Raw genomic sequence first — 16,037 nt, 5'->3', positions numbered from 1 at the left:
CAAACAGAAGTTTAAATGTATTGCTTTTTTGTCAGGTAATGTATACAGGTGTAAATAATTTACCTGGATAGACAGGTAAGTATCAATCACATCTCTAAAGTAATGATAGGTAATGTGACAAGTTCATGACAATAGGCTTAAAATAAGATAGTAAATAAATAATTTGAATTCTATGGGTTTTATTGTGTTAACATTCATCTAGATATTATTTGTTATTATTGTATGCTTCAATGATTAACTGGCCACATAAATAACTCAAGTAGACATGTTATGTAGTCACTGACCATTTTATGTTGTATACATGCAGTCATATGTATTTTGAAAAATATTTGCCAAACATTACTCCTGAAAAAAGGTTTGAGATCAAGGTCAAATTAACAAGCTCTACCGATAATAAGCAACAACGTATCAGCTGTGATGAAACGGGAAATGTGTTAAGTGAACAGACATAAAAATTACCATTTTTCCTTTGCTTGTACAAAAACAGGTGATAGAATAAAAATTAGAAATCATAATTAGCCATGATGTACTGTATAAACATGGCAATAAAGGGAAATAACCTGAATTTTTACCTAAAATATCATCATAAACTATATCCATAGCTGTGTACCATTGTCAAACTAGGCCATATCCTTATCAATAGAACAAAAAATCCACACTACACAGACATATTTATTGACTAGAGGCTAAAATCAATAGTCTTGTAGTAAGATCTATAAAAGTAATGATTCATCAGAGGACTATATTATAATAGCTTTTCAAATATTACTTTTTGTTACCGTTATTCAAATTCAAATTATTTATTAGCACAAACACATAATTGGCAATGGCTTAATATTAAATGAGACAATTACAATGATATACATGTATGTAAAGATAACTAAATGCATGTGTACTGCAATGAGTTAGTAAGTCACTAGTCATATCATCACTAATAAAGTATAACATTGACTACTTCAATGTCTCATTTCTTATGGTTAAGCATTTACTTATGTAGGAGGTGACCACTGTCAAAATTTTAACTGACTTGCTGTTAAAACAGGCTTAAAAAAATTGGGTTTCATTCAGATCATTTTTATTATGAAAGTTACAAATTAATGTTTTCAAGATAGACCTTTGTTCTTAAAATTTTTGGACAATAAAACATGAAGTGTGTCTCATAATCAAAATTTCCTATGTTACAGCAATTGCATTTTCTTTCTTCATGATGTATAAATAAATATCTCCCTTTTTCAATGGAAAAGTTGTATGTACTTGTTTTCCTCTCAGCTCTTCAATAGATCTACATAATCACTACCTTGTAAAACATGTCCTAAAGAAGACTAATTTTGGAGAATCAGTTATTTTTTAACATTGTTGCTGAAGAGTTATATCATTCAACCTGTTTTATACTGGGTAATATATTTTTTATATTTTTATTATTTATTGCCCCATGCAGGTCTGGGTGTTAAAAGAATAGGCCAGTGGCAATGCTTAGCTTGTTGTAAAACGCGACTTCATAGTGCTAAGAACCCTGGATGGGGACTAGGGTGCTCTACCCACAGAGCAACTGGGTTGTGTGCCCCAGGTGGTGTAATGGGGTACCCCTGGCCTGCTAAATGCTGGGGTCATAAGGCCATAATAGGGAAAACCTGACTGCAAACTACAGTGGTACAACCTGTTTGGAAAGATGCCATGTTCCTCGCACATTAAAGAACCCTGCTGTGGTATTTGATAGGAGTAGGAACCTTTGAGCCCACCGCAGGAGGCTAAATTGCCCGACCCAACCCCCTCTCCCTATTTCCAGAGGCAATCAAAATTTGTCGACCCTACTATCCTTGTGTCCCTTCCCATTTTTCATTTCATCATCATTTCATGTTCATTATAGCATCCATTTCAAGTTCATGGCCCGGATATGGCTGAAACATTGCAGCTTGGACTTTAAATACGTAACAATCAATCAATCAATCTATCAATTGTACATATGCAAGTCCAAAATTATCAAATAAATGATGCATATTCTTTACAAAGGTTTGTAGATTGGGCCAAAATTAAAATTAAGTTTGTTTCCTCTTTAGCGACCGGGTCTGAAAAAGCCATCGGGTCAAAAAATTTTCAAAATTTTTTATATTTCTTTTTTTCAACACCTGCCTGCCTGGTCTGTATCAAAATCATGACCTGGACAAAGGGGAAACAGATTCTTTTAATAGTGCCTTATGTTGCAAATTTTTATTACACATGAGGTGGTTCCTATTTTTCACATTTAAAAACATAATTTTGGTCTTTAAGGAGAGTCTATTAAGTTCATATCTACATGCCACATTAGAAGCCTTTCAACGAACACCCAAAATTTCTTGAATTATTTTCATGTGAAATTGTTCAATAACTGATGTGTCTCCGTCATTTATATCAAACCATCATATTTCACAATATAATACTGGATTAACTAATGTATCAAAAAGTTTTTTCTAAAAGTTTCGGGTTGTCTGTGCCAGTTGTTTTCTTTATCTTGAAATATGCTTTTCTAGCTTAACAATAAGGGTATTTATGGTCAAGTTAAATTTGCCATTATGTTTTAGCATTATACCAAGGTAACAGTACTTGGATACTGTTTCTAAAGCATTACCATTGAATAAAAATGATTTTCGGCATAATTTACCACTGGAATTGGACTACCTTGGACTTTCCTACATTGACCAGTAGTTTACAGTCATTACAAAATGTACATAAAATACTAGTATTGTTTGTTAAACAATTGAAAGGTCTTTCCCTTGAAAACTTTCTCTTTGTAATATACACATTAAGACATTTTGTTTGATACATAAAATGCTAACCTTCTACAACAGATTGACTTTTAGCACTTGGTAACCTTGTCAAATGCAATTGTCCATGTTTTCCATCATGATTTTTGTAATGTAAACTTGACCTTTTTTTTGATATACAACAACCCTACTTTCTGTGAACTTTAGAATTTTGCACTAATTAACCCCAACTGGGTTCTTTTTCCATATAACAAAATTGAAATATGTGATGTACACATTACGACCTTTAATTTGATATGCACAACCTTACAATATAAATAACTTAAGTTTTGCACTCATTGACCTCACCCAACTCATTTATTTGAGACAAAACATCAATATTTTGGATGTACCTTTAAGATATGCAACAACCTTACCCTCTAAGAACTTTAAATTTTTTCACTTAATGACCCTACTATTAAAACATGTATGACTTATCATGGTTGAAACTCTGATTTTTTAAATGTGCTCATTCAGACCTTCAAAATGATATATCACATCACCCCCTTGGATGAAGTTGAAAAAATGATGCAATATCAAATCTACAAATAGGTATTGATGAAATATATAAAACCATTGGAAAATATGAAAATTTCAAGTTGTAGTAATATCATTAGTATTTTATATTGGTCCTTGGTATTTTGTCAAACAGTTGTACTGAATGACCATTTGTGTGTCTATTGTGGATTTTAAAATATATACCCCTGCTCTCAAAACTTAAAATTTCAATAGATCCAAAACAAGACATCTCAAATCTGAAAACTGTATGATATAGTTTGCAGAACATATGCAACAAAATAACAAAACAATTTGGGCAATTCTGGAGCTCATTTTGAGCCCAATGATTATTAAAATATGATGCAGTAACAAACTCAAGAACCAGAAGTCGTAGAGACATGAAACTACCACCATACATCTTAGGATTACTTGACCTTGAAAAAAATACAAGGTCAAGGTCATACATTTATGTCAAGGTCACAAACCGGATTCTGCAAAACATTTAAATTGTCATAACTTTTGAACAAACGGTCTGACAGTTGTAAATTATGTCTCAAAATGTAGGGCTTAACGAGAGGGTCATTTAACATGCTATATGTATGCACTTCTCTCTTATTTTCTTAATATCAAGGCCTGTAGTTTGCAGTGAGGAAGCTTTCTAGCACTCTATGACCTTTGACCTTGGATGCAAATGATAGGTCATATGGACCAAAGGTCACTGATGAAGGTCCCATGTTTCTACAACTTCAGGTTCTTGAAATATAAATTTTAAAAACTTAAGTATATATTTCAAGGGATATAACTCCTGTATGGTTTGATAATAAAATACATGTTTATGTTTATTCATTAGGTCTTCTTCTTGTGTATATGAAACAGTTTTTAGATTGATTCTATCCATTATGGTTTTCAAGATATGACCAATTAAAAGAAATTGTTTTAAGGGAACATAACTCTTAAAGATGATAATGAAATCTTTAGCAGGGTCATTTTCAAATAGAACATGGTGACATCTACATGTTCACCAAGTATGATAATGATATCCTGAAAAATGAGTTCAGGGGACCATGTTGAAAAAAAACGCCAATAAAAGGGTGATAACTTCTACAATGGATAATGGAATTCTTCACAGGGTCATCTTATAAAAATTACGAAGGAATAAAAAATTTTTTTTTTTAAATTCAACAAACAAACAAAAAACATTAAAAAAACAATAAGGTCTTTCCCATGTAGGGAAAGCCCGTAATTAGGACTATATTGTGAACCAGTTTTGCTGCTAGAAAGTAGCACAATATCATCTGCATATAATAGAAAATTAATAGACACTCCAAGATAATAACAGGGTCACAATTGACAGACTGCAGTACTTTAACAATATCATTAATAAAAATATTAAATAAAATCGGCTATTTATGTCACCTTGTTGGACATCACATTCTGAATCAAATTCTTCACCCAGGCAACTACCAAATTTAATTCTGGTGGTTATATTTTCATACATGGACAGCAAAATATTAAAAATACTTTTCGGAATGTTCAATTTCAACAATTTGTAGAAGAGGCGTATCCTCCAAAAATTCAATGTACAATGTAGTTGTATTCACATGTTGAAGTGATATGTATCAAATGCTTTAAGTTAATAAATCCAGCATACAACTTTGTTTTTCTAGTTTTGTCTTCAATGATGATAAATAGTAAGCTGTCCTACTGTTTGGTTTAAAACAATTTGGTTATCACTTGTTAATTAGTTAATCATATCTAGGAGTCTTGCATGAATTACTTTCCCAAATTTGATGTAATAGAAACACCTCTATAATTACCTGGATCATATTTATTGCCCGTCATGAATTAACACTAAAAAACTTTCATTCCATTTACTAGGGTATTGCCCTGATTTCAACATGAAATTAAAAATTTTCTCCAACAGTTTGTGGATATGTTGGCCTCCATGTTCAATTATTTCATTAGATATTAAATCAGATGATGAGCTTTTGCCTAATTTTAGACCTTTAATAGTAAGCTGAATTCCTTCCATTGTCATGGAATTGATATTGCATGAAACATGATCTAACCATTCTTTAAATTCCTCAAATTCACTAATTATATTTTCATGTGGTCGGACCCTAAACAGTTGGGGCAAGTGTGGACATAATGTCAGTTTTTGACACAATTAAGCATAGGGACTTATAGTTCATTATGGACACAACAAATGGTTTGGACACAATATACAAATGTAGCACAAAATTCGAAAATTAATTAAAACATTTTTGAAATCAGACAAGGTCAAAAACTCCAACAAGGAGTTGTCCAACAATTTTGACTCAACAAAGACTCAACCACATGTTGAGTGGCTATACAATCACTATACTTAGATATCCACAGAATCAAATAAACAAGAGGCTCCTGAAGAGCCTGAATTGCTCACCTGGCAAACCATGCCCTATTAACTAAGTAAAGGTATCATGCTTTGTTACCATGTTTGACAAAAAATTACTGAAAAAGAGCATATATTGATGAATGCTGTAAGTTCAACTGAGTACCTAAGGCATTGTAAAATGTTGGAAATGTCTTCAAAGTGTTTTAAGAACCTCTGGAAAAAATTCGGGCCTGGGTATATATATGCCCTGTTATTCCACTGGGTCTGAGGGGACATTGGCCAAGTAAACATTTGCTGAAAAGGAACATAAAATGAAGTTAAACCATGGCTATATAACATTCAACTTAAGAGACCATGTTTACTACATAAACTAAATATCGCTGAAATCAAAGCAAGTACAACAAGAGGCTACCAGGAGCCTGAATCGCTCACATGGTTAAGTTTTGTCTTTCAAGGCCAGTAAATTTAACAAGTTGTCTGACAATTTTGACTCAATAAGACTTTGGTAGGACTTATCATAAGGATCATTTCAGCAATTGAAAGTTTCTTTCTCTCTATTACAGTTTTCAAGATATTGGCTGAAAACTGAATTCAAGGACAATTACTCTCAAAAGAAGTCGTCTGACAACTTTGATCCCTGTAGACTTTTGTAGGCCTTATAATAAGGATCATTTCAGCAATTGTCAGAATTTGACTAAACCTAACGGTTTTTAAGATATACGCGAAAAAACTACCATCTAACCCTTATGTTCTATTTTTAGAAATGGCGGCCATGTTTTTCAACAAATAAAACATCCCACATCAGTTCTATGCAGGATACCCCAAGGAACATTCATACCATGTTTGGTTCCAATTGGTCAAGTAGTGTCAAAGGAGAGGAGTTTTGAAAATTGTTAACAATGACAACAATGAATGACAACGACGACGACAGATGCAAAGTGATGGCAATAGCACACATAGCTTTTGGCCAGGTCAGCAAAAAAAAGCCATAAACATAGAATAAGAGGCTCCCAGGAGCCTGAATCACTTATATGGTTGAATTTTGTCTTTCAAAGGCAATAAATTTAACGAGTTGTCCAACAATTTTGACTCAAGAAGAATTTTGGTAGGACTTATCATAAGGATCATTTCATCAATTGAAATTTTCATTCTATCTATTATAGCTTTCAAGATATCAAGTAAAAATGGCTAATAAAGTAATTTTTTGCCTTTCAATGGCAATAACTCATACACAGAGTCATCTGACAACTTGGATCACTGGGAACTTTTGTAGGCCTTATAAGAATCATTTCAGCAATTAAAAGTTTCATTCTATCTATCATAGTCATTTTATTTAATAAAAAACAAAAAAATTAAAGCTGCATTAGCTGCCAAATTTGTTCAGTTATGATTCTACTGAATTTTGCTGATTCAATGAAATAAGTTAGTAGTAATGCAATTGAAGCAATAAATGTTGATAATACCTAAAGAATATTGTGAAAACAACGCTTTTGTAATCAGAGAAGATCGATAGCTCTGATCTAATTATTTTTTGCCATTACTTCCAAAGATTGCCGACAGGACATTCACTTGGGTTAAAAATACTTTAACCTTTGTCAAAAAAATAACAATAAGGGATACACAGTTAAGCACATGTTTTGTTTTCATTTCATTTCATCTATTTCTTGATTAGTTTTCAAATGAATAATGAACATATTTGAGCCACATTATATCACAATAGGTAAATTTCAAAAGGATCCTTGCATTATAATCGAACTTTTTCTTTTACGACTAGAGTCCTTCGGTCTTCCTTACCGTTCAATAACCACTTTGGCTTTGCTATCAGATTTGTTATTAAAGAAGCGACCCTTGCAGCACATGCACAGATTAAGGTCACCTGAAGTCACATGCATAATTCATATTAAATTTATAATTTTCACATTAACTTATGTCACAACCTTTTTTGTTTTTTAAAGATAATTGAATAAAATCTTCAGTTCCCCATTTTTACGTCTTCCGTCAGCATCTGCTACACTAATTTCATTTCATCAAAAGGGGAAAAAGTAGTTTAATAAATAAGTGGAAAGGTCTGGGAATCTTGTTCTCCGCAGCGTGATAATTTTATCGATAAACTGCTTAATTAACAAGTTTCTTATCTCTTTCATTATAGGTCTCTGATATAATGTATTAGAAGTCCCTGCTATTAGACACTGTTACTGAGTGTTAGAGTGAAGAGCTGCATGCTTTGCTAGAAACAGCAAAAAAAAGAAAGAGCTAGAAAGAGCAAGAAACAGTGAATCAATGCTAAAAAAAAGGTTAAAATCGGCTGCCATACTTTATAATTGTTGACAGTAATGGGTCAAACAACTCAATACTATATTATTATATATCTATATACATCATTACATTACATGTAGACTGTAGTATGTACTCAGTACGGGTGTGGTTTGTACTTTTTAATTGGATCACCGAAACTTCATTTCGTCTAAAAAAAAATGTATAGAAACTAAAAATGACTAATATATGTGCCTTAGAAAGTATTGAGCTATTACCGACACCATTTGCGATGCTAGATGAAAAATCAGAGGAAATATCCATAATTAACAGTTTTAGCGCACTTGTTGTGTGTAAAACGTCATCGATTTAGTCGGTCTTACTAATTCGCGACAAAAAGCGACTAGAAGCGTCAAACGACTAGACAGGGAAAACAGACCTAAACAACAAAGAAAATGAAAAAAACCAGGCGCGTAGCTGAGGCCAAATTGAAGTGTAGGCAATATAACGGCAGGGGGTCTGGGCTTAAGGCCCCCAGCAGGTCCAGGGCGGAGCCCTGGTAGGGGGTCCAGGGGGGCGAAGCCCCCTCCCCTCTTGAAGCTCCGCGGAGATAGCGTTTTAGAGCATCATTTATGCCTCTCCTGGATGTATTTTATCTCCAAAAAAAATTGGAAAAATTAAGTGCAGGAAAAAACTTTTTTAAGTAAATGAGCAACCCGCACTCCACTTAAAGGTTACAGACCACCAATTCAACCAATGAGCATTTGGAACGTACGCAAAAACAGTCCTACGCAGAAATTACCCCTGTTCCTCATAGTGCTGTGAAAAAAGTTCTCATCTTATTTAAAAAAATTTAAACAGTTTCTGAAAGGAAAAACATTTCTGTACATTTTATAGGTGCATTTTGCTTCTTGTGATGTGAAGCCTAATCTCCATAATTATTTTTAAATATACCGCTATCTTGTGAAAACACTGGGATTTCCCATGCTATTTATAGACCCTTCACTTCCGGTGACCAGTACTTCACTGCAAGTCTGCTAACCCCACATGCCATTCTGAGGATTGTGAGCTGACATATGTAGAATCATGCTGATATATAGTCCTCTGCAGGTTAAAGTTAAGGTAAAGTCCAGAGAAGCCATTGAATATTGTGAAATTAGCATAGAAGCCTATGGGAAGTGGAATTAGTGGTTTTTAGCCTAAAACTGTGAGCATTGACCAGTTGCACCGGTAGGACAAGCATCATCTGCTTTTTCATAAACATCCATTGAGTTGCTCATAAAATGTTATGTATGATGTACGCGGGTGGGCGAAAGAGGAAAGGAAAACTACGACACAGTAAATGAATCAGTCCTCAAGGTGCAGATGGATACACCAAACGATCCACGAGTTTATGATGACAACCATATTGCCAAACCTTAATTACTGCCCTTTGCACCGAACAAAACGCCTGCAGGAAAGGGCATTAGTGGCATGATTTCGGGTCAAAATTTAGTTGGTGTGCGTATTGTCACCGGTGACGCGTTGACACTTAATAGTTTTTGCTCTATATTGCAATTAATTTTTTTCTTCATATTGTCATGGGATTTATATGGATCGACAATCATTTTGTCATTTGTCCAGATGTGCTCTTTTTGGGTTTTAAGCCTTTTTGGCGGAATTCCTGAATATAACTAAAATATCCAGATTGACTTGAGATTGTGGTAGGGTTTAAAATGTGTAACCCGTACCCGTGCCAACTTTCCCCCGTATCCAAATAATGTTTTCTTAAAATATTCATTCTTACGGTATGTTAAGAACTGAAAATTGTGTGAGATGTGGAAAAGTCCGTTTCAATTCATTTCTCATCAAGAAAATTATGTATATTTTTCTGATAAATCTTGTTTGATCGCTTTTCTGAAGTAAAAAGTTCTAAAATGTGTAACCGGTAGTTACCATATCCAACTATTTATTATTTCTCACTTAACTGTCCGAATTTTATGTTTTTCTAAAATCATTAAGAGGTTAAAACTTCACCTTAAAACTTCGGATAAAGTTTTGAAAGATTTGATTTTTTTTTAAAGAGGTGATTGAGTTTGAATTCCACACCGTACTTAGCGTAAATCCCCGTACCAGCAAAGAATGAATACGATCTTATGCAGAATGATGTTTGTTTGTTTCTTTGTTGGGGTTTAACGTCCGAGCAAAAAGAAAACTAAGTCTCATCGACATAGTCTGGTGCGATTTTTACAGTGATTTATACAGGTTATATATAAAGCATTATTATTATAAATTAAAGCGCGTTTCTTTGAAAATCGACACGATCGAAACGGTTGCAAAGAATGCATTAACATTTGACAAATGAAGAATAAACATTACTCATGAGTGATTTTTCACCGGAAGATCGAGGGATTGATATAAAATCAGGATGAGCATTTTCGGGTACATTTTTGGCTATAACTTTTGTTTTATTTAATGGCATTAAAAATTTTTTTTAATGATTTCTAAAGAAGAATAAAAGTGCTTTTTTTGGCATTTTAAATTGTTTAGAGACAAATCCTCAATCTTGACAGAACGAACTTTTTTTCGTGGTGAAAAATCTTCATTTATGGACATAATTAAGCTGAAAACTTTAATATACATGTATATATTATTTTAGGAAAATTTCATGTAGATAAAATAAAATTTGGAGGTATCATGATATATAGAATCTTAATTAGTCTCACAACAGTAGTTTTATGAGCAGAAATATTGTCAGGTCGAGCTACATATAAATGCCTAAATTGGATTAACAATCTCTAATCACCATTAACTGGCTCTTAAAACTTTCACACCTTGTTAATCTAATTCATAATTAATCATGCACGTAAATGAGTTTTTGACCAATTTGATGGACTCTATGATCCGAACTTTGGTACAAAAAAAGCATTATCAGAGAGCTATAATGCTGTTTTGCAACAAGAGAATGAATGACAGAAACTGCCTGTTAACATGCTTGTTCTCGGTTTCCACTTTTTACAAAACTATGAAAACTATGAGATTCTTATAGGCTTGTCTGGCACAGGTAACTATCACCTAAAAACGAGTTTTCTAGAGCAGTTATTTCGAGTGACGAATTAGTTATTCCTAAAAGACTTATTGCACCTTCTGACATAATAGAATACTGAATTAGGGAATGAAAAATGGCATGTAAGGCTAGGAGACATTTATCAGACACATCGCACGTACAGAAAAAAAAATTGTCTGTCCTCCCAGAATCATCAATTTCCTCCAGCAATAAGTAGTCAACATATGCACTTGCAAGGTATGTAATAGACAATAACTTAATCACTCATGCACCCATTCAGGGTGCCTTTATTGTTCAAGGTAGAAGGGGTAAGTATTGTGTCACAACAGTTCCCAAAGCATCATGTCAATGTCCACCTACAACAACATGTTTCCATATCCTAACAGAAAAACTCCGCATAGGGCTTGAACCTGCTGAAAAAAAAGGAACCGTTGTCAATCTTCACCTACTAGCAAAAACAGTAGAAAGAAAGCAAGCAACCAGTATCAAGAAAAAAGTTACAATTTAATTTACAGACAATCCAAGAAGATGACACTCTGAATGAAACACGTACATGCATAGATGTCAATCCTGAAACACCACATGCTAACTTAACCTACATATGGAAAAGAATAAACTCGATTACAACAAAAAACATATCCAGGAAGACATTTTATCATAAGGCATACCTTGGGTAGGAACGTTAAGACATGCATTCAATTTTAACAAAACCGTTTCCATAGAAATCGGGTTTCTAAGACCCTTGTCTGGCACTAGTGTTTGACAATGAAAAACAAAAGTGGTCATCGCACAGAAAATTTGAATAAGTGTCAAGCAAATCAGTACAAATGCACCATACAGGCAACCACCATTGGGTAACATCAGTCCAAACAGATAAAAAGAAAAACAGGTTTATGTTTTAGATAGTTTATTTGATAAATTGACAGTTTCTCAGGAAATCCAGTTATCACAATTTACTCATACATGTAACAAAATACACGGCTTCTCGTCAAAATCCCAGAAATTCATGAACAATTTAATTCAGTTGATTGTGGTTTATATGCGATTACAAACACGGTTGAATTCTGTATAAGTGGTTTTACTGGGGATTCATATTCAGTTTGAAGAAAAATATATGAGAGACCATTTGATTTCATGTTTGGAAAAGGGAGAGTTCAGAATGTTTCCTAAATCACTAATGGGTCAAGTAAGTAAGGTGAAATCAAAAATTGCAACTGTAGAAATGAATTGAGATGAATTGTCGTGAGGCCGATGGTACTGAGGACATGGTAGGTTGTGACTATAAAAATGGGGTTAAAAGCTGTAATTTTTGGAAACACAAATCTTGTGCAGACGCTATGTATAGTTTATTACTCAAACACCATAATACTATAGTACAGAGAACAATTCAATACTATTTACATAGATACATAATATACACAAGAAGCTGGTTAATTTACATGTATTGGAAGGAATAATATTGAGTCACATTCGTGGTGAGTTTCTATATACATAAATTTAGAGAACTACCCTTGAGACAATATCTTTGTAATTTTTCGCATAAGTTTACATAAATTGTTGAGAACAGAAGGTGATGAGCTATTCATCAAAGCTTTAGATTTAATAATATTTGGTCTTTCAACAATTTTTTTTTCTACGAGAAGGATTTTTCTGTCACTATCAAACGATGTGCACTTAAACAAATAATGGAACTCACCCCCCAATATCGCCCGAATTTCATAAATGACATTTTCTATAGTTTCTCTACTTATATTTTGCCAACTCCCACTTTTAATGGGAAAGTTATAATTCAAGGTTTTAAATCTACAAAGAGTAATAATATTTTTGTCACCTCGAATAATTTTCAATTCCAAAATCTTCTTTGTACAATCTATAATTCAGAGATTCAGATGAGTGTTTCACTTTTGAGTTTCACGACTGTTGAAATTGGTCTAAAAGGCTTTGCTTAATTGCCAAAAATATCCAAGATTCATTATGTTCGTGTTGTTCGTTCCAAAACAAAAGACAAAGCACACTCATCCAGTATTGATTTAACCTTTTTACCCAGAATAATCTATCGCCTTACTTTTAAGAGCAAAGTTAAAACAAATTGCAGGTAGTTTTTCAGATTTTCCAGTAACTAATTTAAGCCAAAAGATGTTAATGACCCTCAGTTTAATTATTTGTTCCAGTGGATATCTGCCTAGTTCCCCGTAAACCATAAAATCTTGAATTTACTTTTTTACATGCATTAAGGTCTTACACAATTTTAGATGCACCCTTTCTATAACAGTATTATGTTCAATGTCCCAGATATCGCAACCGTATAAAAGAATAGGTCGTATAACTCGGTCAAATAAATCTAACTGGTATTCCAGGAATAAGTTGTGTATTCTGCATTTACGTAGAACGTCGTACACAGCTCGATTTGCCTTCTCTACGTTTGTCTTTTTTGCTTTTGAAAAGCTACATGTTCTTGACAACAATATTCATAAATAATTGAAACTTTCAACCGTATCAAGAGATGCATCATTGTACATTGTACTTAAAACTTAGTTTTTTTAAACATCTTGCCTTTTGAAAAAAAAAAAACCAACAACTTTACTTTTGCCAACATTATTTTAAAGTTCCTGTTCTGCCGCAGTGCAGATAGCATAACCAACATCATCTCATAGAACATCTTTATTCAACAATGATAGCGGTAAAAAGCTACAAAAGAAAAAGGAACACATTCTAAGTTCACTATTCTAACTAAAATGAAAAGAAAAATACAATAAACACAAAATCAAGAAAAAACATATGAATAAACATCAGATCTATCAAGTAGATATCCCTCAAATATAGCATAGAGACACGTGTTTCGACAAATATTCGTCAATAAATAACGTAGAAAAAATTACCAAGGTGACACTTTTGGCTTTCCGTACATTTTAAACGAAAAAAGCGAGGAGAGGTGCAAAACCGAAAATTTCAAATTAAATCTCGGTTAAGGGGTAATTAAGGTTGCAAAAGTCATATAATTAGGTTTGGGTAAGTGAAATATGGAATAATAACGCAAAAAATATAATTCATAACCAAAAACCATAAATAGTACCACAAGGCGCTCCATACATTTTACATAAACTTATCTCTTAAATTGACCTTCTGGGACGTATCCTATATAAAAAAAAAATAGGCTTATAACAATGCTTAATACATAAATATTGTAAACTAATGATAAAATTTAACTTACATCGTGAGCTATCATAGATTTAAACGAATTGTTGATTGTTTATGTCCACGTGGTTTGTTAACACGAGGAAACTTATTATCGGGGAATGAAACATCTATAATAGAAATCGAACAGACCTCAAATAATTATTGCTAAAAATAGAAAATGTTTAGAATTGAAAAATAAATTGTTACCCGGTAACAGAACAGTTCCCACAATGTGCAATAGTCATAAAGTGCATCAAGTTGTTTTGTAGATCGGATTCTGATAGTAATACCGTGTCGTCAGCATATAATATAATGAAAAGATTTTTAAAAATGAGAGAGTTCAGTTTCAATTTCTTCTGTTAAAAAATTTAGTCCATGAGTGTTTCGATTCTTGAACATTGACATGTATTGGAAAGAATATAGGTGACAAGTTTTCTCCTTGTCTGACACCTATGTTAAAAGGAAAGAAATTTGAATATTCCGTCCCATAAATTAAATACTCACGGCTTTATATAATTGATGCTGAACCTGACAAATCACGTATCAGAGAACAAGTCCGTCCTGCCAAGATTTTTCTACTTTACCTGACTCAAAATGAAATAATTTTTATATCGAAATGTACCTATTAGTATAAGCTTTAAGAATAAGTAAACATTATTCATTAAACATGACACATTTTATGAATAATGAACTTTATTCATCAACATGTACCCCTTTTCATCGCGATTTTTTTGTCAGCAAAAGTACGTCCTGTCAAGATTTTCGCTTTATTATTCGACATTTTCAAAAAAAAACTTTAAATGATTTAAAAGCACTTTTATTCTTCTTTAGAAATCCCATTATTTTTTAATGCCACTAAATAAAACAAAAGTTAAAGCCAAAATGTACCGGAAAATGTCCGTCCTGTTTTTAGACCAACCCCTCGATCTTCAGGTGAAAAATCACTCATGTGTAACATGTTTATTCTTAATTTGTCAAATGTTAGTGCGTTCTTTGTAACCGTGTCGATGGTGTCGATTTCAAAAGAAACGTGTTTTAATTTAAATATAAGCTGTATAAATCGTTGATTTAAGGCTTTCAACAAAGAAAGATATTGGAAAACTACGACTTTTAAGGTTAGAAGTATTTTACAAATTAATAATTGTAGAAATTTAAAAGAAAGATGTTACAGAAAAAGAAATGACATTAAGCAAAGAAATATACGTATAAATTGCAAGCTACAATGCTAAAAATGCAATTCACGAGTTAACATTGAAACAATCTTCGATTAACAAAGATAGAAAGTACAGAGAACAAATGGGAAAGTAACAAAGTTAAAAGAAACGCGTGAACATATTTATGGCGGATATCCTCTACCATACTAAGGAGATGCGCGGACAAGACGGAGGTTAGAAGAAAGAAGAAATAAACAAGTACTATCTTTAAAAAAAGATAGCCGACGCGGTAAAATTTTGTCCTTTTTTACTTCTAAGTTTCTACAACAATTTCTGGCCAAATACTGATAACTTACTGGCGTCCGAAAAATCTGTATCGAAAATTTGGAATTGCGTTCGAAAAAAAATTATCGAAACGGTAAAAAGTGAAATGCCATGTGTCATTTTCTTGAAGGAAATGTAGAAACTTAGAAGTAAATCAAAGTACTTAGGTACTGAATCAATTTATATCGATCGTTTGAACTTTTTCGCCTCAAATAATCGTCAAAAATTTGAAATAAAAGGAAAGTACTGGGATTGAATTAAAACGTATCTGAACATAAGCTTATTATTGTAAATAGTAAATGTTGAACTCTTTGATTTATTTTTAAATTCACTATTCTGATAACGAAGGACGTTACAAAAAACAAAAACAAAAACAAAAAAAAAAAAAAAAAAAAAACACACACACACACCAATTTCATAATGCATCGTGG

General features: G+C 32.8%; 1 protein-coding gene and 1 long non-coding RNA gene across 13 annotated transcripts in view; one reads left to right on the top strand and one right to left on the bottom strand.

Moving 5' to 3' along the window:
• The window catches only part of LOC148623234 (echinoderm microtubule-associated protein-like 2), a 65,161-nt gene extending 56,866 nt beyond the window's left edge, over positions 1-8,295 (bottom strand). For 4 of the 11 annotated variants that reach the window (XM_088564916.1, XM_088564912.1, XM_088564917.1 and 1 more), the window contains exon 1: positions 8,184-8,295. In XM_088564916.1, the coding sequence (XP_088421042.1) occupies positions 8,184-8,229 (46 nt within the window). In that variant the 5' untranslated portion in view covers positions 8,230-8,295. Of the gene's footprint in view, positions 1-572; positions 690-8,160 lie in introns of those variants that run through there. The other 7 variants (XM_088564910.1, XM_088564913.1, XM_088564911.1 and 4 more) reach the window with 4 other exon arrangements.
• LOC148623233 (uncharacterized) lies at positions 42-10,585 on the top strand. 2 transcript variants are annotated; one of them, XR_015919398.1, is made up of 3 exons: positions 42-75; positions 6,414-6,623; positions 7,802-10,585. It is a non-coding gene; the product is annotated as an uncharacterized LOC148623233 (long non-coding RNA). The 2 variants fall into 2 exon arrangements; XR_015919397.1 differs by lacking the exon at positions 42-75 and having other exon boundaries at positions 5,129-6,623.
• Positions 10,586-16,037: the final 5,452 nt, after the last annotated feature.

This window comes from Perna viridis, chromosome 2, assembly GCF_037379345.1.
Source record: "Perna viridis isolate PV_CMFRI_1.1 ecotype Kerala chromosome 2, ASM3737934v1, whole genome shotgun sequence".
Taxonomy (NCBI): Eukaryota; Metazoa; Mollusca; class Bivalvia; order Mytilida; family Mytilidae; genus Perna; species Perna viridis.
This window is presented reverse-complemented; position numbering and strand designations above follow the sequence as displayed.